This window comes from Leiobunum rupestre, chromosome 9 (assembly GCF_980474605.1).
Source record: "Leiobunum rupestre chromosome 9, qqLeiRupe1.1.hap1, whole genome shotgun sequence".
Taxonomy (NCBI): domain Eukaryota; kingdom Metazoa; phylum Arthropoda; class Arachnida; order Opiliones; family Sclerosomatidae; genus Leiobunum; species Leiobunum rupestre.
Window position 1 is genome coordinate 13200661 of NC_143392.1, and position 25025 is coordinate 13225685.

General features: G+C 38.7%; 1 protein-coding gene across 1 annotated transcript in view; it reads left to right on the plus strand.

Annotated features, from left to right (window-relative positions):
• The window catches only part of LOC149926606 (BDNF/NT-3 growth factors receptor-like), a 102338-nt gene that overhangs the window by 31422 nt on the left and 45891 nt on the right, over nucleotides 1–25025 (plus strand). Inside the window, exons 5-7 of the mRNA XM_090158401.1 lie at nucleotides 617–813; nucleotides 6900–7289; nucleotides 23858–24040. Of these exons, the coding sequence (XP_090014527.1) occupies nucleotides 617–813; nucleotides 6900–7289; nucleotides 23858–24040 (770 nt within the window). The remainder of the gene's footprint in view (nucleotides 1–616; nucleotides 814–6899; nucleotides 7290–23857; nucleotides 24041–25025) is intronic.

A 25025-nucleotide genomic window follows, 5' to 3' on the forward strand; every position in this document is an offset into this window, starting at 1 on the left:
ACTCTACTAACCAATAACCCAAATGATATGTAGGCTAACTCTACTAGCCAAAAACCCGTTTGATATGTAGGCTAACTCTACTAGCCAATAGCCCATATGATATGTAGGCTAACTCTACCAGCCAATAACCCAAATGATATGTAGACTAACTCTACCAACCAATAACCCAAATGATATGTAGGCTAACTCTACTAGCCAATAACCCAAATGATATGTAGGCTCTCTACTAGCCAATAACCCAAATGATATGTAAACTAACTCTACTAGCCAATAACCCATATGATATGTAGGCAAACTCTACTAGCCAATAACCCATATGATATGTAGGCTAACTCTACAAGCCAATAATTCGTATGATATGTAGGCTAACTCTACTAGCCAATAACCCATATGATATGTAGGCTAACTCTACCAGCCAATAATTCATATGATATGTAGGCTAACTCTACTACCCAATAACACATATGATATGTAGGCTAACTCTACAAGCCATTAATTCGTATGATATGTATTCTAACTCTACTAGCCAATAACCCATATGATATGTAGGCTAAGCTTTATGTGAGTGCTTATTTCGTTTCTGGGTAATGTTTCGTAATATTTTAAATCTTGGCAGAACCGTTGACGGGAACCCGTTGGCGTGCAATTGTACCAACAAATGGCTACAATTAGAGATAGCCAAAAAGACCGGAGGATTCTTGGGGCCAATTTGGGAGCAAGTAACTTGCCTGCTCGAAGACAATACCCCCAAAGGACACGCTGAAGAGAGGAGGAAAGCAGTGCCTTTGGCCAGAGTCAAGATACCAAGATGCGGTAAGCTACATTTCCCGCCGCTGTCACCCGTGGCCAATGAGCTAAACCATACAATTACCGCCCTAATCCAAAATCTGCGTCTCGTGGGACAAAATAATTTCAATCGGGAATCTGGACAAACAACTCTAACATTCCGTGTTGGCGCCATCTGTACCCAGTCGATAATGTTTTGGTTTTAGTGGGAAATTTAAAAATCTTTTGCTCAGCAGGTTTTGAAAATGAATTTATACTCCAATAAACAATTTAGTTGTTCATATGATTATAATTTGTGATTTTTGAGAAAAATTCATTTTTGAAATGGGTATAAAATGTTTTGTTGAGAGTTGCGTAAATAATGGAAGAAACAAAAAGGTTTCGTGGCACTAGTAAGAATCTACATACATAAATATTGTTTAGAATATAATGCTTTATTTGTTTAATAAATATTGTATAATGAAAATTTCTTGTTAATCGGTCGGATTGATTAAATAAATGACTCGAAGGTTTTACCTTAATTTTCAAAATATAAGGAGATGATATTACTATATAGTTGCTTAGTAACTCGACAGATGGCGTCCAAACGATATTAAATAATTTTGATTTTCTTGCGTACGTTTTTCATTGGCTAGACGCTTTAGCGCCTGCTGCCGTCGGAAGGGGAAAATTCGGAAATTGTCTTCCCTCCCGCCCGTAAAACGTTCAGCGTAAAGGCTCGTGACGCTCTTCCAATGAAATTCGTACACAACCCTTCGTTAGCGTGTTTAAAGGCTAGCTGCGTTCTCCTTGTGTTTGTTGCTCCTAGCTGCCAGTAGCCTCCATTGACAGTAACATAAAAATGACCTTCCAGCTGGCCATAAAAAAAGCCCAAATAAATGGAATTTTTCTCGAAAAAATTTTACCTGAGACAACTAAAGAGGTCAACATTTAACATTAATTATCTGCTCAGTCCTCTTCCGTTTTTTAAAAGCACAATCTTCAAATAAGAGCCCCCACGGATAAAACATTATCTCGCCACTTACGGACTTTGCACTCAAGCTCATGCGGGAAAATCATCGTGTTAATTTAGGTAGAAAAATTATTCGTTTTCTGTCCAAACGTTAGTCCTTAGTCTTTTTAAAATAGAAGTGGATGTTTTTAAGAATTACGGTGATTGATATACTTTAAAGGGGAACGGCCAAACTTTTCCAAATATGGCCTTATTTCCGTATCAAAAGATTAACAAGACGTTCAATATACTAACACGTACTTTTTTGTCTTGAAAAAATAGCTATTGGCCCAAAAAATTGAAACGAAAAATAACGCCAGGTGTTTGGGTTTGAATTTTCGCCGCAATCTTAGGGGCTGCCGCCAGCGCCCCTAACCCCGTATGAGAGATTTGCGAACTATCCTAACTTTTAAAATCGCTCAATTTAGGCTTAGGTTTCTTATAACTGGAACGCGCCGCGCGTGCAAAACAAATTTTTTGCGTCTTCAGCAGCGCGCGCTTTTACGTTGTTTTTCTGTCTCACCGACCACTCACCAGGTGTCGCGGCGGACGCGTGCTTTTCGATTTCCCGAAATTTCTTTATTTTATTAAAAATTAACCACTCAATATTTTTTGATGCGGTTTTCACCATAAATTTTAGTTTTTAATAGGGCTATCTAACTGGTTAAAGCTTGACCGTTCCCCTTTAAATTAAATATTTAAGTGGGAAAATATTTGTAAGAAAATATTAATTAAAGTCCTTTCAAGCTCTTACTTCGCATTAGTGGCTGACAATAAATTTCACTTAGCTCATATCTAATAATATTAATCACAGACCACTTTATTTAGAGAACTATATTTACGGCGGAGGCCAAGCAATCCCCGCCTTTGGTAGTGGTCGAAGGTAACAGTGAGTTCGAGTATACTACCAGAGATCCTGGCAGTTATAGAGATGCGAAACTCCCTATACCCTAAGCAAACCAGTTTTTTTCAAATTTTTGCCGATCGCAGCGACGCCTGTACGTGGGGAGTAATCGCAGAGATCCTAGGATTGTTAGCGTTGTTTACAATTTTTGCGTCTCTCGGCTTGAAACGGGCGCTTCCTTCCGGCCGAAGGGCGGCGCTGATGCTTGCATTTTTTGTCAGGTTTTCGACGGAGTTTCGCATCTCTATAACTGCCAGGATCTCTGATACTACCTTCCTAGAAACCACATTTCGACGCCAATCAAAGTCAATTAGGCGGCGTGTGGACGAAATAGTTTTTCGAAGTGATGGCCGGCAACCTTAATTTATTCAATTAATGAGAGCCCCATTTTCGCCTCGAGCGAATGTCTTTCCCGGCGCAACTTTCGATTCGGCTGTTGAAAGAGACGACGCAACGTCGCTCTCCCTTTCGAATTTAATTTGGCTTTATTAAATATGTTTTAGGTAATTCGTTGAGCAAATTTCACCTTCTCGATATACCGCGGGCTATTCCCAGTTCGCGTATTTAATTTTATTTATTCCGAACTTTTTAAATGGAATTTGTTTTTGTTAAATTTGAATGCGATGGCCTATTTTCAGTAGCAAAAAACACTTAATTTTAATAGTTATAAATCAGGGCTATTTTATTTTAATACAAATACCCTAGGCACCCTATAGAAAATCGGGTTTGTTGATTTTCTAGGGTTGCTGGTTCAGGGAGAAATGATATTAGGGATTTGTTTTATGTAATTCAGATTTAATAATACACCAAAAGCGCCGAGGGGTTGGCCATTTACCAAAATCCCGTACACTTTGTCTAAAATCGCAAAATCTTTTAACTCTCTCTATGGTAAATTAACATTGTAATCCCAAAATCACTTCCAAAATAATGATAAAATCGCCAAAATCTCTACGAAATCCCGAAATCCCGTACAAAATAATGGTAAGTGTCCGACCCCTCGAAAAGCGCGCGTTTCAGGCCTTAAGTTTTTAAATTAGTGAAAATACGACGGTATTTAAGTTTACAATAGATTTTTAAATATTTTTCTTACTGATGATTTCTAGAATATAGTGTATATAATTTCTACACTTTTAATTTTACGTAAAAGTTAACTTTCATGAATTTATTTAAAAAAATGAACATTAAACATTTCTACGCACCCTACACACTCGGCGGAAAAAGTAAAATCAAACTTGCATAGCGCGCGCTGCTGGCAAGAGCTGTTTCACGCGACGTGGCCGAGTCGCCATGATTACGGAAGAGATTCACACAAGGAGAACGCAGCTAGCCTTTAAACATGCTAACGCAGTGTTGTGTACAAATTTCATTGGACGAGACTTTACGCTGAACGTTTTACGGAAAGGGGGAAGACAATTTCCGAATTTTACCCTTCCGACGGCAGCAGGCTCTAAAGCGTCTAACCAATGAAAAATGTACGCAAGAAAATGCACGACCTTTGACCGGTTGCGTTCTCCCTGTGTGGGGTGCTGTGTTTGTTGCTCCTAGGTTTCACCTTGTGTGGGGTGCTGTGTTTGTTGCTCCTAGGTTTCACCTTGTGTGGGGTGCTGTGTTTGTTGCTCCTAGGTTTCACCTTGTGTGGGGTGCTGTGTTTGTTGCTCCTAGGTTTCACCTTGTGTGGGGTGCTGTGTTTGTTGCTCCTAGGTTTCACCTTGTGTGGGGTGCTGTGTTTGTTGCTCCTAGGTTTCACCTTGTGTGGGGTGCTGTGTTTGTTGCTCCTAGGTTTCACCTTGTGTGGGGTGCTGTGTTTGTTGCTCCTAGGTTTCACCTTGTGTGGGGTGCTGTGTTTGTTGCTCCTAGGTTTCACCTTGTGTGGGGTGCTGTGTTTGTTGCTCCTAGGTTTCACCTTGTGTGGGGTGCTGTGTTTGTTGCTCCTAGGTTTCACCTTGTGTGGGGTGCTGTGTTTGTTGCTCCTAGGTTTCACCTTGTGTGGGGTGCTGTGTTTGTTGCTCCTAGGTTTCAGAATAGCGCGCTGCGGAGCCTTAAAAGTTAAGAACGTTAATGTTGGCTATTTCCCTTTCAATAGAGAGATGAAGCAAAGAGCTTTACAAGTTTGAACGCCAACGTCGAGAGTCACATTATCATTTTCTATGGTTTTATTTTTACATTTCGAATTTGAAGACGACGCCATATTTTTTCCGAAAACTATCGCATCGCCCCCTTTAGTTCGCCATTGAAACCTAGATAGGTAGTGGCTAAAGCCGACGCTATTAGTTTTTCCTCATCGTTATTCGCAAACTTGACTTTATAAATACTGATACTGGCATTTTTATATAATTTTGGCTTACATTAGACAGTTTAAGCCACGTGTTTAAAACGTGTAGGGAGAACTTGTAGGTTTGTAGACGTACCTTTGTGTGTACAGCCTGCACGTTCTACAGGTTCCCTCTACACGTTTTCTGGACATTTTCTGGTGCTGGCTTAACCTCTCTATTGTGATAAGATTATTTCAGAAAAACAATCTTATAACTTTTTAATTTGTCCGTAGCAAACGTTAGATCATAGGCGAAACCTCGGAGAAGCTAGCACTGTTACGCCATCTAGACCCGTTTCAATCGCAAATACAGTCTTGAAAAGAATAAATATAGTTCTCAAGCTTGAACAACTAAGGCGAAATCGTTACGAGTAAACAGAGATATTTTCTATAAACCAGGGTACACGAAAATTGAAACGTTTAGACAATGCTCACCGCCCTACATAAGGTTCGTTTTAGTATGGTTCAAATACATTTTTCTTTTCGTAATGTATCCTGGCCTAGAAATTATTTCAATTGGGTTAAAATTCTATTAAATGCTTAACCGATTTTTACGAAATTTCCTTCATTCAAACTTCTAAAGAGCTTTATTTCGTTTCTTAGGAGCAGATCCTTTGTTTTTTGTTGGGATTGAAATTTAATTTTAACGAGTTGTTGTCGAAAAGGGGGATTTTGATAATTGTTTCCAATGCTGGGAATAGTCCAAGATCTGTCAACAGTAACGCCCTTGGTATCTAACAACATGGAGAAAAGAGGGTAGGGAGATGAATTGATTTTCGAAACTCTACCCGGCTTTTGATGCCGAACTCCCCCAAACGGGTGGGTGGGGCTTGAAAAAAAGAAGGAGTGCATCCAGGTAAAACTTTTGTCACGTGATATTGCCATGGCTATGCTCGAACGGTTTGGGTTTTGGAAAACGCTGAGATTTCACAATTAGAAATTTTTTGTTAAAACCAATACCTAAAACGAAAAGTTATTTGGAGTTAGTGAACGTATTTACACCAAGGGCTTACCATTTATTTTTAGTTTTTTTTTAACCTTTTTCGATGTTATTTAGTTTTTAAAATTACGTGATTTATGATTAGTATGATCCATAATTATATTGAAATTAATAATAATAACTTCAATTGAGAGGAAATAAAAACATACTAAAATAGAAAAATAATCCGAACGCATGGCCTTGTAGATGTATATTGTTATATGGAAAGAGGGCGCGATGTAACTGCTACAGCATGTTCACGTGACAAATATTTTACCTGGATACCCCTTTTGTCGTCCCCCAATTCTCCCAACTTTGGGTGGAAAGCGGCACGGAAGGCTTTGGTCCCATTCGACCGAAATCCCATTCGACCGAAGGCGGTTTTTGAGGTGTCCCATTCGACCGAATTCCGCCGAAACGTGCGGTTTTTATGTGTCCCATTCGACCGAACGCTTTTATGTGTCCCATTCGACCGAACGCTGCTATATAAATTGGCTTTTGCTATGTTTTCAATTTAGTTACTGAAGTCGTTTGCAATGGAGCGGATAGCTAATAAAGGAGGGTATTTATACATCAATAATAATTATTTATTCCGTCTTAATAAAAAGTAACTGAACCAAAACTGAAATAGTAAACTTACCCACTCTAACCTAACCTAACCTAACCTAACCTAACCTAACCTAACCTAACCTAAACATGGATCTTCGATAGTACATACCTTATAAATAAAATACCAAATTACCCCGCCAATTGGGCTACATTTTAAAATTCTTTCGGTCGAATGGGATTTCGGTCGAATGGGAATAAACGGCACGGAAGGGGAGCGAAGCACCCCTTTTATTTCATCTCCCTACCCTCTGTTCTCCGTGCTAACAAGCTCCTTCGGCCGCCGATGCCGTTTTTCTAACTCGATATTTATTCGTGACAGAACCTCCTCAAGTCAACGTAACCCCGACGACGGTTGAGATCCACGAGGGCCACAAGGTGACCTTGCTGTGCAGCGGATGGGGCAAACCCAAGCCTCTCCTGTACTGGGACACGAGTTACTTGAATTCCAACTTCACCATTATCGAGGAGGACAACGATTCGGACTTCTTGTACCGGGAATACGACGAGAGCGCTTTGAGAAACGCGACCTCTTCGTCCTCGGCCGAGAATGTCCGCGCCGAGTCGGACGAGGCTGACGACGAGCGACGCATCACGCAGACCAAGCTGCTGGTCATCGAGAAGGCCAACGGCACGGACAACGGATACGTCAAATGCTACGCGGATAATATCGTCGGTACTGCCGAAGATTCTGTCAATTTGATCATTTACTGTAAGTACATTTTCCAATCAATCACGGATAACTGTGCACGAGTATATAATTATGGCATAGGCCCAGCGTTGCCAGGTCGTTTTTGAGAAATTCGCCCAAACATTATTTCAAAGTAGCCCAATTTGTCGCCCAAAATAAATTCTGTCTTTCTTAAATAGCCCAATTTGTCAGCCAAATTAAAACATTAATAACCAAATGGTACAAGCTCACTTAAACTAAATTTTTAAATCAAACCAACCATTTTATTCAAAAATGTATAAGTTACATTATACTAATTGGTTATACATTGATTGGTTGAATGTGTTTAAAAGTGCAGTTGGAGGCACAAATTCCGAACATTATATGTTTATTCGCGCTAGTCCGAACCTAAAATATAATATACTAGACAATAAATCGAGATTCATTCGGTTTCTAAGATCAGTTTTCGTCAAGTTCACTTGGGAGAAAACTCGTTCTACTTGTGCGTTAGAAATTGGTAAACTTAAAAGCTTAATTGCACCTTCAGCTAATTCCCTCATTATGTGCTCTCCAGAGGCATCTTGAAAACGGTATACGTCTATCCAAGGAGTATAGGAAGGGAGGCGAAGTGGGAGGGATGAACAGCCAGCATCCATGTAAGAAGCTTAGCGCGAGCTCGGAGGGAAAATTTCGGAAAAATGGTGACAAGATTGCGGCCGCTACGCTACGTGTTTCCGCCATTTTTCCGAAATTTTTCCGCCGATTGCGCGCTAAGCTTCTTACAAGGATGCTGGCGCGTTTATAATTCCTACTTTGCCTCCCTTCCTATCCTCCTTGGTCTATCCAAAATTCACTTGCATTTGTTTTATTTTCCCAGACTAGAGAATAGTTGATTTTAAAAAAGGTCTTTACGCTTGCCCAACTTGTTGAAATGTTGCCCTGGAATAGTTCAGCCAATGCCTAAGAATGAGTTCATAAGCTCTTTAGTGGGATAGAAAACGGATCCACAGCTGAAGCGGGGAGGCAACATTTCAACAAGATGGCCAAGGTTATTTTATAAAAAGAACTATTGAGCAATCGAAGTTGACTTTCGTGCAGTTAAAAAAATCTAATGGCAAATCGTTCAACACTCGGGGCCATTTATTAGTACATGTTCGGGATAAATTTTATCTAACTTCCTAACAACATTTAAATGGCTTGTTGACCGTAATTGTCGATTTAAACATTACACATTTACACTTTTGACTTTGTCACTTTCTTATCTTTGTTATCTTATATCAAAAAAACCAGAAAAACAAACATGTGTTCGACCAATTTTGAAAATAGCACGGGCGAGCCTAAAAAATAGATTTACTGAAAGGAGCCCAAAAATCGCCCAAATCACCCAAGCATTTTTTGTCTCCAATCGGTTTGAAAGTAGCCCAAATTGGGCGACTTTTCGCCCAACTGGCAACCCTGCATAGGCCAGCGGTTCCCAAGTTGTTTTTGCTATGGAATCCTAAATTGTCCACCTAATTCTGACTGAACCCCAACTCATTTTTTTTTACTTATCCTAAAAGACTCTTGATACAATCAAAGATGGCCACGCTGCGAATTCTCGGAACCCCTGGGATCCTTCCGCGGAACACCTTTTAGGAACCGCTGCCTTAGGCTAATACCAAAAGTAGCATAAGACCCAAAAGTGTGTCAGCTGTACCTTCGCGCCTATTAAATTTTCTAGTGAGACCTAGTCACACTACAGACTACTAGTTGGGATAGTACCAAAAGTAAATAGGGGGAGAAAGTTTATAACTGCCTTCAGAGTTTACCTTCCACCATGCTTGACAACCTTTTTAAAGATCTAGTGATCACGTGATATTTCTAACCAATAAGGATAGCGCATTACGCGCGAAGTAGTGCATTTGTGGTATTCCGGTCCGCGCTCAAGATGAAAATTTGGAATTTTATTCCCTGGCAACCATGTCACCGCCTCGCGATTTCAAATAGTCTCTCTGTCAAATGCTGACCATTATTTCCTTCGATAACGGTTGATTTTAATTAATAATTACTATATCAATTGTAAAATAAACAAAAAAAGCTCGTAGCTATAGCTGTTATTTCAGTTAAACTTGCAAATTGTTAGGTCTTAACATCGTAGATTTAAATATTAGTCTCGATCTCTGCTCTTAGATGGCGCCACGCTCTCCACGATTAAGTGAGTGTTATTCTAGTTACGGTTTATTTCTTTTCAAAAGTCGTGTTATTATTTTTAAAATGTCGCATTTTAGTTTCTATCATATATCTACTTTATTTAGGAACTAAATTAACCAAATTATCGAAAGCAAAAGTTTAATATTCACGTATTTTATAGAGAACTATTTTTCATCGTGCCGGAGTACAACCGATATCTTTGTGTCCCTGTAAAGAGGCGAGGGGGAAGTCATTTCCGAAGCCCAAAAATTTTACCCCTCAAATAAGACTTTACTTTTGATAGTACTAGCAACGCTATATTTAGTCTATAGTCTGGCGTGATTTTCTCGCCCGTAGACATACGTTCTAAAACGCCTCACTCGGCGGCGCTGGAGTAACTGGATTTTGATGACGTATTTTCCGACCCCCTTCGTTTCCCTGTTTAACTTTGCGACAAACTCTCATTAGCTACTATACCGTTCTGACACACTTTTGGGTCTTATACTACTTTTGCTAATACCCAAGGCACTAGGCCCAAGTAGTGCTTCCAAATAATTGTTAGTTACCTGTAATTATTTTTACGTTCGGATATTATCAGATCTGCTGATATGAAAAAAAGACACTTTAAACCTGAAACTTAAATGAATTCATTGTTAGCCGATTACCAGATTTCCGTTATCGATTATACATATGGCCCGATTAAATTCCTTTCATTGATAGACGATTACCAGATTTCGGTTATCGATTATACATATGGCCCGATTAAATTCCTTTCATTGATAGACGATTACCAGATTTCGGTTATCGATTATACATATGGCCCGATTAAATTCCTTTCATTGATAGACGATTACCAGATTTCGGTTATCGATTATACATATGGCCCGATTAAATTCCTTTCATTGATAGACGATTACCAGATTTCGGTTATCGATTATACATATGGCCCGATTAAATTCCTTTCATTGTTAGCCGATTACCAGATTTCGGTTATCGATTATACATATGGCCCGATTAAATTCCTTTCATTGATAGACGATTACCAGATTTCGGTTATCGATTATACATATGGCCCGATTAAATTCCTTTCATTGATAGACGATTACCAGATTTCGGTTATCGATTATACATATGGCCCGATGAAATTCCTTTCATTGTTAGCCGATTACCAGATTTCGGTTATCGATTATACATATGGCCCGATTAAATTCCTTTCATTGATAGACGATTACCAGATTTCGGTTATCGATTATACATATGTTCCGAAATTTTAACAACTGACTATTTTGATCTGCTTTTCACAAGCTATACTCAACGTATAAGTTTAACTTACTGAATCTGGTTCGATTAATTATAGCAGATCAATTCAGATCGGTTAATTGAAATAAATAACCAGATACAATGTGAAATAAAATTTCCGTATTTGACTAATTGATTGGAAGAACAAGGCCCAGGTCAGCTAGCGACGTTTAATTCCTCTAATTCAGGTGGCCGGTTTACAACGCGTAGGAGGGGGATGACAAGTCCGTTATGCCACCTAGGAGCAACAAATACAAGGAGAACGCAGCTAGCCTTTAAACACGCTTACGTAGTGTTGTGTACAAATTTCATTGGACAAGCCATTACGCTGAACGTTTTACGGAAAAGGGGAAGACAATTTCCGAATTTTCCCCTTCCGACGGCAGCAGGCGCTAAAGCGTCTAACCAATGAAAAATGCTGTGTTTGTTGCTCCTAGATGTCACGTCGACCAACAGCTCCCTGCACTCTCTACCCCAAATGACAGCGTCCCTACCGAGAGAAAGGCGAACCCTCTCTAACCAACGTGCTCTTAACAAGTTGGCAAGCCAAAATATACCTCTCCTCGGAAGAATTGTCCCTAGTGGTTTTAATTTCTCGAGATAACCCTTAAAGATATATCTCCGCAATTTAGAGTTATTTGTTAAAAATGTTATCCCAGTTCTATCCCGCCCGGTATAAAATTTTAATTATAATTAAAATAATTGAGACGAAACGACCAATTTTAATTTATTCAGAATATCATAAGTTAAGTAGTTACAACAGTGAGTTAGACGTACTATAACAATGCATAATTGAATTAAACCCTTTTTACAGTACAAGTTTGTCAGTTGAATATAATACAAAGCAAATTTTAATGAAAGAAATATCTACAGAGGGTATTATAACGACCGTTCGCTTTTTGGTTTATAATTTTAACGGAATCGGGCCGATTTTAATTAAACGATAGTTTATCGAAATTTTGTTAAAAGAATATTCCCTAAGGCCGCGCGATAAATTTACGATAATAATTTCCCGTCGCCGTTATATCGAAAATTTAGTTGATTCGGGATTGCCAGAACTTTAATGTTGTGGGTGAGTGATTAGAAAATAAAATGGCAACCAGAATTATGCAAAATTATAAATGTTTATTTTTATTCAGAACAGTCTATGGAACGTTCTAGATTTAACTTTCATCAATAACCCAACAATATATATCCCTCCTTTGTAATTGTACAGAACTGGTACTCAAGTGTCTAAGACTAGATTTGTCTTAGTTCATCGTGATTGAAAAATAAACCAAAACATACTTACACTTAAGTAAATATCATAAATTATACTGAGTAATTTTAACTAAATTCAAACTACCTTACTATAAACTCTTGTCTTAATTAACAGCTGAGAGCTGTTCGCTACTAATTACTTCCAATCTACTTAATTAGCCTCACAGGTTGAGTTGATAATTTCAAGGGTATAATTAGGTTATTCCAATTCAAAAAATAAAAACAATCAATTTTATCTTACAGCTGACTTGAGTTAGTTCACAATTACTTTAACACTTTCAGTCTTAAACACGCACTGTTCATACACTTAAGTCCATTCACTCACGTTCCAAACGCGAAACACAATTTAACTCTTTTCTTGACCGAAGACCGAACATACTATTTAAACCGCAAAGTTACCTCATAACTTTTGACCGACACCAGGACCCCGTCCTGTAGTAGTTCGTCTGACAGTCAAGAACTAAGAAAGACTAAATCTTCTAAATTGACGGCAACGGCCTTATATACCTTTATTTCGTGTTTTTTTTTACCCCTCGAGATTTGACTAAAGTTCGAAAAATTGAAGAGATTATATTTTTTACCCGGTTTGATTGATAGTTCTCCATACGGTGGCGCTATATTATTACTTTTATATAGTTTCCGCGGGAGTTTTGAATAATTATCCTTTTTCTAAGCGTTATTAAAAGGTAAAAAACCCGCCTTATCATAATGGTTTCTTTACTTTTTATTTTCCTAAAGAAAGTCAATGGCTCGGCGGTAAACTATCTGCATTGTAACAATGCAACCCGAGTTCAATTCCTGATCGCGATAAAATTTTACATGAAAATACTAAAATATTTAATTAAATATAAGATTAATGTAATCTGTAAATATTTAATTAAATATAAGATTAGTGTAATCTATAAATATTTAATTAAATATAAGATTAATATCATTTATAAATATTTAATTAAATATAAGATTAATATCATTTATAGATATTTAATTAAATATAAGATTAATATAATTTATAAATATTTAATTAAATTTAAGATTAATATAATTTATAAATATTTAATTAAATATAAGATTAATTTAATTTATAAATATTTAAAATGATGTAGAATAAATTATAGTACCTAACGTTATAACTTTGTAAAGGACATTCGCCAAAGCTGTTTTTTAGAAAAACAACGTGAATTAACAGGCGTTGGTGGCTGAGTGGTTAGAGTACATCTCTTGCACGAGGCAGACCCGGGTTCGATTCCCGGCCGGCGCCAAAAATCGCAAATTGATACTAAGACGAACACCGTGTACAACTGATGGAAACAATGCCATTGGACGTTGAGAGGTAGCGTTACACTCAGCACTCGGTCCGTCCCAAAGTCATTAAGAAGAAGTTGGAGAGAAAACGCCCATACAAACACAACAGACTCAACATCCACAACCATCATAACACAAACTCAACACTAACAACCGTCATGACACGAACTCAACATCCACAACAGTCACAACACGAACTCAACATTCACGACCTACAACATAACAATAACGAAATATCCGGTGACCGTTGACGAAACAAGTTGGCAAGCCAAAATATACCTTTCCTCGGAAGAGTTTCTAATTTTCAGTGACGTGTACAATGTATCCGTGGCTCTGTGGTAGAATGCTCACCGGACGTGCAGGAGGGCTCGGGTTCGAATCCCGCCCGGTACTAACGCAAATTGAAAAATATTTATACTACACCCAATAACCACAAAAAACGGGCCCTTTTGGAAAAACCTTTTCCCTAATTCTAAGAAACTGCGTACGCAGCGATTACCCTTTGCCCCGAAAATGCGAACGCGTTCGCAGGCCTGACAGACAGACCCACAGACAGACAGACACGGTGGTTGTATAACCCCTCCTAGGGTACAAAGTCCCCTCGGAGAGGTAAAAAGACCAACCAAACCAAACCCAACCGCAAATCAATCCGTTAACGCTCACCGTCACACGGTGGTTTTGCCAACCTTTCGAGGAACTGCGAATGCAGAAATTTCGCGAAACTGCGTACGCAGTGATTACCCTTTGCCCCGAAAATGCGAACACGTTCGCAGGCCTGACAGACAGACCCACAGACAGACAGACACGGTGGTTGTATAACCCCTCCTAGGGTACAAAGTCCCCTCGGAGAGGTAAAAAGACCAACCAAACCAAACCCAACCGCAAATCAATCCGTTAACGCTCACCGTCACACGGTGGTTTTGCCAACCTTTCGAGGAACTGCGAACGCAGAAATTTCGAGAAACTGCGTACGCAGTGATTACCCTTTGCCCCGAAAATGCGAACGCGTTCGCAGGCCTGACAGACAGACCCACAGACAGACACGGTGATTGTATAACCCCTCCTAGGTGACTTTGTCCCCTCGGAGAGGTAAAAACGTTAGATTATCCTCATTGCATCGTCTACATTGTATTTTTTAAAAGAAGGTACGCTTTTTGGATAGGTTTGAAATAAATATTTTGTACAAACCTCATATTCAATAACCACAATATTTACTATAATAAAAATTAAAGACAACTAATTGGTCTCGTGCAAAATCGTTTAAATTTTGTTTTTGATAATGGTACCACGAAGTTTATCGAAACCTGGTTCGAGTTTATTATTAAAAAAAAGTTAAACCGCTTGTGCACAAACCAATTCGTTGTCTTTAATTTTTATTGTATTATACGCGCAAGAAAATTTTAGCTAATTTTTAACCACTATATTTACAGCTTGTTCCCAAAAAAATTGTTTTTTGTTCTGCCATTTTCCTATAATTTATTTTATAAGAGAATCAAGTTCGCAATCTGCCGGGAGTAGTGGCTCACTCCTGTAATCCCAGGCGTCCGGGAGGCCGAGTTTGTGGAAGGCCGTGTGAGGACGACCACTAATCCCCCAACGGGTGGTTGTCATACTTCCGCCACGGGTGTGCCAACCCTATCCCCAAGTATCCCCCCGTTGGCGTGGCTGTAACACATATCTTGCACCTGATTAATCAAATGGACGAGCGGACTGAATTGTCCCACCCGTTACAATCGCTCATAACGAGCTTCTAAAAAAAAAAAAAAGTTCGCAATCTAGATTCGAATCCTGTAGTTTATTTGTTCAAGATTTTAGTCAGGGAACTCCACAGAAGGAAAAACGCCTGCGTGAAAATGGACAAGGTTTTGTTTTGATCTGTCGTTCACGATAAAAATATAATGTATCACTGTAGCGGTACATCCCGGTTTTTAATTAATCCAAGGATTAATTAACTAGTTTCGCTAAAGGATGTACCTCAACGTGAAAATACCGCTAGCAGGAATCCATACCTCTACTAGGAATGCTTATCGCGGCATATTTTCGTCTCGATGTGGCTGACGGTTTTTTTGACGTCACTATGTTCACTTAACAGACAACAACGTGAGAGGGGAGCGCGTGCAGAGGAGATTTTTTATCTCGTAGGCGGGGCCAAAGCAGTCAGAGTTATCTTACCATACGCGATACGGCAGGATAAGCATTCTAAGTAGAGGTATGGATTCCTGCCGCTAGAATTTGATTACCAAGAGAGATTTAGATCCACTTCCACCTGTTCAGCGTTGTCTCCAATCTTTTTAAGTAAGCGTTCATCGCGTGCTACTTGTTTGTCGCGCATTGTGTTACAAGATAACCACTCGTTGCGAGGCTACCTACAAAACATTGTCCGTCCAATGAAGTTCCAGTTACCATATTAAGAGTACCAATACGGTCTTCGGTCGAACATTTCTTCAATTACGAAGTGAAGGACGGCAGGCTTATTGAAAGCGCCACACAACAGAATCCTTAGAGCCGCGTTCACACTATACACTTTGGACACGTTTAAAAACGGTTTCGATAGATGAAATTGTAAAATCTTGGTGTCAAATGTATTTAGCGTATGCCTATTAATACAGTTGATATCGAAAATGTTTAATTTTATCTTTCGAAACCGTTTTAAAACTTTTCCAAAGTGTCCACTGTGAACGCGGCTGTAGTTAGTATTTCGGTAACGTTTCCGAATCCCCGCTCGTATTACAATACTCCTTTCCAAAAAGAATTCACTTATCTCGTTCATCCTCTTTGTTGATGGATCTATTTGATAATATCATAAGTAACATCGTTTCATAAGTATGACACTTCCTTTTGACACCGCCTTTTAAAGAAATTAATTCAGGTAGCCGAGTTACAGCGCGTTGGAAGGTGGTGGCAAGCCTTTCATTCCACGCGAGCCAACAGCTTCCCATACTAACTATTACCGTTAACCTCAGAAAGGTTTTATAGAAATGGGAAACCAAACTGCTCAGCGGGAAAACCCATTTAACTAACGCGTTCATTTTCTTGATGATAGTCTGTTTCGTCGAATGACCATACAAATGTGAGTCTAAGGACTCTCGGCGAGCTGTTACTAGTCTTTGGAAGTATCAGGTAACGGTGCCCGAGAATCGCCTGCGAAAGACGTTTTTAAAGGAAAAGTTCAGGTTGGGTAAGATTTGGATTTATTTGAAAGATCATGTTTAAATATACTCAAAAATATCAGTCGTAAAATTGTATCTTTTTTTAATGACGAGAAATTAATTTTTAAACGAGCGAAATTTACCCGCCAAGCGATCTGCCATTTTGTTTCGCGGTGACGTTTTAGGACTTTAATCTTGGACGAAGAAACACAGGGACGTCTCGCGCGTAGCATCTACAGCGCTTTTTTTAGCGGCGGAACTTTTTTACGGCTGCCGTGAAAAAAGGGGAAGAAAAAGAGGGAAAAGTGATACAGATAGCAATTAGGCGCCATCAGTGGGAGAGAGATAAAATACGCTCTTTTTTAAAGCACGTGACCAAACACCATCTTCTAGTTTAAGCTAAAGGGTCAAAGTTTAGGAAGTTATTCAGCTGCAGTGACTTAGTTTTTCTTTTAAATTAACGTTCGTTATTTACATGTAAGAAATTAATTTTAGGCCTTGGCCAATGCCTAAGAGATCTCTGAAATAATGTTAAACTTGGTTAAAATGGCTGAACCAAGCTGATTTTAATATTGTACGCGTATCCAAAAACACACGCAGGCTTGAATTTCTGATAATAATTACATATTTTAAGCCATAAAGCAAATTAAAACTTACGAGAACTTTCTTTATTGGAGCCATGCGTTTTTCTCACGTTAATTAAACCTTCACAAACCTACAGCAGACCGGCTCGGATTGGTCTAATCATGTGACCGTAAATAGCCAATAATAATAATAATAATAATAATCAGCGAGGCTAATACCCAAGGCACCACCTTAGGCCTAAGTCATCAAGCGACTTTTGAAGCCTTTAATTCAGGTGGCCGGGTTACAATGCTTAGGAGGGTGGTGGCAAGCCCTGCATGCCGCGAGATCGAGCCAACAGCTCCCTACACTAACTATTACCGTTAACCTAGACAAGTTTTTATGGAAGGGGAAACCGAAGAACTCGGGGGAAAACCCCTTAAACCAGTGGGGAGAGAACTTGCAAACTCAACGCAGAAGGAGTTGTTCCGAGTTTTCACCCAGTGCCACAAGCTGGGATCGAACCCGGCTCCTCTTGCTGCGAGGCGAAAGTGCTGACCACTCCACCACCCCACTGACTCACTCTGGTCGCTAGCGACACCGGGCGAGATAATTAGGAAATAGGCAACCCGCAACAAAGCTTCGCCGCGAAATATTCGCCGTGAGACGTCCTTGTGTTTCTTCGTCCAAGCTTTAATCACGCGCTGTTCGCGGAGAGAAGGCGAAAGAAAATGGCAGCTCTCTTGGCGGGTAAATTTCGCTCGTTTAAAAATTAATTTCTCGTCATTAAAAAGAGATACAATTTTACGACTGATATTTTTGAGTATATTTAAAAATCTTTCAAATAGACCCAAGTTTTACGCAACCTGGACTTTTCCTTTAAGTATCAGCCGAGGGTTATTGAAAATTAAAACGTTTTCAGTAAAAATAACGTTTACTGTGTGGCCAAAGTAAGGGTACATTATTAAAATTAATTTTTACGCAATCACTCTGCTTATTTTAGTTATGATAATACGAAATATATAAAAACAGAGCCTATATATACGTTTAATCTGATATACATAGACTCGTAGACGACGGTCTTCTCTGAGAAGCCTTATTTAATTTGAATACCTGTCGACTTTCAGTTATTTGCTTAGAGAATGTTTGACGATGTTCCAGTTAAAAGGAATAAAGTTCTATATTTAACGTGGATCAATAAATTTGGGGTGGAGAAGTGGTTAGCACTCTCGCCTCGCAGCAAGAGGAGCCGGGGTCGACACAACTTGTGGCACTGATTCCGCGTTGAGTTTGTAAGTTATCTCCCTGCTGGTTAGAGGGGTTTTTCTACTTTCCGTAAAACCTTGCTGAGGTAATAAAAATATTAATCAGCTAGGCTAATACCCAAGGCACTACCCTAGGCCTAAGTCATCATGTGACTTTTAATGCGTTTAATTCAGGTGGCCGGGTTACAATGCGTAGGAGGGTGGTGGCAAGCTCTTCAAGCCACGCGAGCCAACAGCTCCCTACACTAACCATTACCGTTAACCTCAATAAGTTTTTATGGAAGGGGAAACCAAAGATATCTGGGGAAAACCCCTTAAACCAGTGCAGTGGGGAGAGAACTTACAAACTCAACGCGGAAGGAGTTGTTCCGAGTTTTCACAACGGTAACAGTAATTGTAGGGAACTGAAGAGCTTTAACCCGGCCACCGGTAATTGGCCTCACAAGTCACTAGTTAGGGTATTATTATTATTATTTGGTATTGCGGCCACTAGATTTAAAAGAGGCTAAGGGTGGTTGGCGTTCAAATCAAGTAGTGTTTGCGGGCGATTTTTCGCTTTAGTTCCTAGTGCTTTCAAAACAAAGAGCTCAAAATGAGGGACCAAACTATAATCTTTGTTAAGAAAAAAGTTTTTTTTTTTAGTTAATAATGTTTACTCTCGTCCCAGAATCGATCGTTAGTCTTTTAACTTTATCGCGTTTGTTGGTCTCAGTAATGGGCATTTTTTTTTGGAAATTCACGATCAATATTTTGAGTGGAAGCTATACTGAACAGTGTTCCAGTTAGCCGTATCTCTGTATGTTCAGTGTATTAGTATACAGGGTGTTTCAGACGGTTATGCAAAAATTTGAAGGAGTTGTAGGGGTTAAGTTTAGAAGTATGCCTGTTTTTCCCCCATTTTCCTACGATGAGTTAAAAGTGCGCCAGAGAGCTTCAAATTTTGGCCTACTAGCCCCTGGAAGTAGGCTGCAACAAGCGCAAAACCAAGGGAAATGCACACATCAAAATTTGGGTTCGTGTGATAGGTAAAAGAGGACTTTGTAAACAAATCGAGGTATTCAGCGTAAGAAAGTAAACTTAAACCGTATTTAAAGTCCCTGCTGCTTGGTTTATAAATGACATTCAAAGTTACTTTATTCACTTACATTTTAATGTGGTATTGTCCAGACAACATTTGCAAAGTCGTGTCGCCTATTACTCCCAATAATAGCAAATTTACCAAAAAATATTCTAAATGACATTCAAAGTTACTCTATTCACTTAAATTTTAATGTCACCTATTACACTCAATAATATCTTGGGGCAGAAGTAAAGAACCTCCTAAATTAGTAAATTAAAATAAATTAGCATGATTTTTACTAACTTTCTATAGGACTCGAATTAGACTCGATTAGAAATTTGTGTACTTGAGTAGGACTCGTAACGATTTTTAGAGGACTCAAGACTCGAACGAGTCCAATTTTCGAGGACTCGACTCGAAACAACTCTAAAACAATAGTTGATTTTATAAAATGTCTTTACGCTTGCCCAACTGGTTGAAATGTTGCCCTGCAATAGTTCAGCCAATGCCTAAGAATGAGTTCATAAACTCTTTAGTGGGAGAGAAAACGGATCCACAGCTGAAGCCCGGAGGCAACATTTCAACAAGATGGCCACGGTTATTTTATAAAAAGAACTATTATCTGAACGCCTTCAGCTTGTAGTTTATATTTATTGAGGTCTGTTAGAGGCTCTATAGTTGATCTTAAATAATTTTAATAATAACCCTTTTATTTCGCCGACACAATGGAAAGTATATAAAAGCGATCACTAACGCTCGATTTAAAAAATGTCTTCAACGTTGGGGATTTGAAAAGGAGGTTCGAAAAAACCCGGGTTTTTTCCAAAAATCCCAACCCAGTGGGTTTTTTAGTGGGTTTTTCGTGGGCTTTTTTATTCGGGTGGGTTTTTTATTTTAGTATACTATTTCCATATTTGTATTACATGATATGTCAAAAAAAACCCAAATCAAGAGAAATTAGAAATGTCTTATGTCGAGCCCTGCTAAAAAAGATTGTAGGGACTAGATATCGTCTGCTAGGTAGACTGCTTCATTTTTGTTTGTGTCAGAAAAAGCTGAAGTCATAAATCTCAAGTTTCAACTAAGTTAACAAGCCGGTTAACTTTGTAAATTACTAAATATATATATATTTTCTCAGGTGGGTTTTTAAAGTGGGTTTTTTGGGGTGGGTGGGTCCAAAAAAACCCACTGGGTTTTTTGGGTCGGGTTTTCGGTTTTCGAACCCTGTTTGAAAAGGAGGTTCAATGGCTACCTAAGTAGAATTTAGAAATTTTCTTTGAAACTTATATGAGCGTATGCCGGCTCCATTCAGTAAGAGCGTAATTGTATAATATTATTGCATAAGTGTGACACTTCTTATTCTTCACACGCAAAAGTTTTACTGAGAGCTATTCACAAGACAGACTGCATTCAAGGCTTCGTCGCCGTTTTGCGTCCGCTTGCTAACGCGTCACACGTAGCCTTTGACAGTGCCTCGCTAGGGGGAAATTTTCTTCTTATGATGGCGTCACTTCGTTACTAGCTCTCAGTAAAATATTCCCCAAAGTTACAAACTTTTGGAATAATATTATATACTTATGGTATCACGTTATAAATTAATATCGAAAAATATTTTAAATATCTGATTTACTCATTAGCCAACTGTACATTTATTAAAAATGTATTAAAAAATTAAAATATTCCCCAAAGTGACCAACTTATGGAACAATATTATAGACTTATGGTAAGAGTCATCGGTTAGTTCCAGTTTCTAAGGAAAAAAACTATAAGTTTCGTGACGTTTGAAGTTACTATAATATAAAGTTCGGTTTCATAGCGTAATGTCGTCTGTTATACATTCTGGGACCAAATAATACAGAAAAAAATAACGAAATTAATTAATTAACGAACTTGGCAATGATGACTTTCTATAATTAAATGGAATTAATTTTAAAACCACTTATAAATATATTTAAAGCAAGTGCGGCTCTATCAAAAAAAGTAAAAAAGCTTACGAAAATGCTTCTAAAAGCGCTTCTAGGTGGCAGCACCTCCTAAATTTGCCACAGCTTTTAGGCTAGATTTTGATGCTTACTCAATTTGTTTTGATTTATACGTTAACGACATCTAGTGCGAGCGAATGCAACTAGATAGGAGCCGCCACTTGCTTTAAAAAAGTACATGTAACTTCGGGTGTTGAATTGAGGAAGATTTTTACTCAGCCTATGCTGTAGATGGCGCCAAGCAACACTAAGGGATTTTAATATATATATAATAAAGGAGCATGACGCATGCTCCGTACACGAGCCACCGAACATATTGTAATACTTCTTTTAAAGTAAGTGGGGCAGCTCTAGTGTAGTACCTCGACGTCTCGATAGATGTCCTTGTTGGCAAGTTAGTCCCACCATGGACTAATTAATGTATACACAGGGACGGTCCGCATAGGAAATTTAGCGGCTAGCGATTGCTAAATGTGCCCTCGAGCGGCGATTGTGCGAACTAACGACAAACTGAGTCAAGGGGGATGGAAACGGGAGGAAAGGTTTAAGCGAACAAAAAAAAAGCAGTCGCCTTGCCGGCGATGTTGTAAGCTCCACGTGCGTTTGGTAAATGAATTCATTTATATTAACAATTAAATTGATTGATATTAATTTTTACATACATTCGAGACGTTATTCTCAATTTCTCCAGACAAAAAGAAGATTAAAAAAGTGGATTTAAGTGATTCCGATAATGGTAAATCAAAGATATTTTTGGACAAGGCTTAGAAAAAGATGAACAGGAAAGGTATAAAGAAATCTTTCGTGTGTTCTTTATGACAATACTTCGAATCACTTTTACACGAAGGGTAAACACACAGCTTTTGCCTCATAATTAATTTGTAAAACTACTTAAATAAATTAAAGCTCCTAAATCATACACCTTATTCAAATGAACGAAAAAAAACGTTTGTTTTTCAAATCATAAGCAGACGCCAACACCGATAGACTCCAAGACTTGCAGATAGAGGGAAGCATCGTTTTTCCGTTTGATGACGTTTTGACTCGGCTAACTTTGCTTAAGGGGGGAGGAAAAGAGGGAACAGCATTAACAAGACTTAGTCGCCGATTTTATGAGAGAGTGGCGTTGTGCGGACTGTCCCTGTGTATACATTAATTAGTCCATGGTCCCATATAATGTATTAGGTCGAACCAAGGCTTAATTTCAAATTATATTTAGTAAAGCATAATAAACATTTGTCCAATTGAACGAAATAAATGTAAAATATGAAAATTTACGTATTTATTGCGTTTATCCACATAGATTGTAGTGGATTAACTATTTTTAAAGAGTTACGCAGTGGCGTAACTAGACCAGTTAACCCAATGCGGTGCATTGGATCTTACGTTATTTGTAGGACCACTGACCACTACCTACGTAATTAATCAAGGCCCGTGCATTCTCGGGAAAAATGAATTTTTTGGTCTTTCAAATTAGCCGCAAATTCCCGCTTGGTGCGCATGTACGTCGAATCTACTGCTCAGGACTTGTGTATAGCATAGGTCATGGTGATAAATCAAGTAGGCTATGGTTGGTATTGGATGCGTTGAAGCTTCGTAGGATAGCATTTAAAGAATAAAACTAATGTTTAAGTATTTTTTTTATAAATCTCAATATTCATATTACTATATTTTAAAATCAAAATATTAGTTAACCTATATCTATTGTTTAAAGTTGTGAAAATAAATTTCCAAATAGATATAGGTTAACTAGTATTTCAACTGTAAAATAAAGTAATACAAATATTGAGATTTATAAAAAAAAATACTTAAACATTAGTTTTATTCTTTAAACGCTGTCCTACGAAGCTGCGATGCAGCCACTACCGGCCGTAGCCTACGTGATTTAATCACCGTGGCCTAAAACCAGGCTATAGACAAGGCCTGAACAGTAGATTCGACGTACATGCGCACCTAGCGGGAATTTGCAGCGAATTCGAAAGACCAGAAAATGCATTTTTTTCCCGAGTTTGCGGGTCCAATTATTCAAGTTTCACCCCTGGAGTTACGATTAATTATCTTCACGAAATAAACTGAAAAATCGCCGAAACATCTCTTAAATATTTCGCGCTGCAATAATAGAGGGCGATAATTACGGGGTCTTTTTCGTGTAATACGGAGCCGCCACTCGCTTTAACTATACAACATAATTAACGCTACATAGTTCTAGGAAAGACCCAATACTATTAAGAATTCTGAGGTTAAAGAAATACATTTCTGGCGGAAGCTCGGCGGCTAAACAAAAGCTCCCACTTATCGAAAACTCATTAGTAAAGATTCAGCGGCTCATTGGCGGATAAAAACGTAATTCTCTTCTATAAACAATAGGCTGAAAGAAAGACAGTATTAATACTTAGGGGGTGGGGGCGTTGCGGTGTACTTAGCCTCTCTCCCAGATACTTCGCGGTTCGTCCAATATTGAGTACACTCTCTAACAACTTGGGACAGGATATCGGAAAGTTCCATTTTTTGATGATCGATTTGCGCGGCATCAGACAATCAATTATGTTTTCTTTTCTAGTTCCTCCGAGGGTGAAGCTGCTCGAGTTACAGAAAGGCTTCTATTGGTCGATGGCCTACAAGATTCTGGGCTATCCTTTACCCGTTCGCACTTGGTTCATGAACAACAAACTGCTGCAGATTACCAACATCACCAAGGATCACTCTCCGCCGTATAGTAATCAGCCTCCGTACGTCACTGAGGGTGAGTTTCACTTATTTTAAGATTTATTTCAATGAAATTTGGTCTTATTCACTTGGACACGGATCAACAGTTTATGAACAGCGGTTCCCAATTTGTTTTTGCTATGGAATCCTAAATTATCCACCTAATTCTGGCGGAACCCCAACTCATTTTATTTACTTATCTTAAAAGACTCTTGACACAAACAAAGATGGCCGCGCTGCGATTTCTCGGAACCCCTGTGACCCTTCCACGCAACCCCAGGGTTCCGCGGTACACCTTTTGCGAACCGCTTCTCTTAGATAAACGTAATTCGATCCTACAACTCACCCTATGATTGAGGTTACCGGTAATAGTGAGTGTAGGGAGCTGTTGGCTCGCGTGGCACGAAGGGCTTGCCACTACCCTCCTACGCATAATAACCCGGCCACCTGAATTAATGGCTTTAAAAGTCGCTCGATGACTTAGGCCTAAGGTGGTGCCTTGGGGATTAGCCTAGCTGATTATTATTCGTAAGGATCCAAAATTGAAGTTATCCTTATATTTATTTTACTATTCCGTTCCTTATATTACGAAAAATTGTCCTTAGTCTAAGGCTAAGATGGTCGCTTTGATAAATTTTTAAAGTGGCGAATGTTTCACTGAAAAACGGTAATAAGTAATTAATATCTTCATTAAAAACCGACTTCTTTTTTATAGGCAGCTGTTTCTATAAATAATAAAATTTAATTAATAATAATTTAATTTGTGGTAATATCCAATTTTAAGAATATACCTCTGTTATTATTTTAATTATATATTTTATTAAAGATTCCTCATAAGGAGAATGAGGTTAGAATAAGAATATTAGCTTCAAAATTGAATTGTCCTTCGCTTATCCTTAGGAGCGAAGTAAGAATTTATCATTATTTAAGGAATCCTTATTTTTGAGCAGAGTTTTAGAATCGGAATCTGGGTAATTCCGAACAAAAGGGACGGCAAGACAAAGGATCCTTTGACGGCTGTA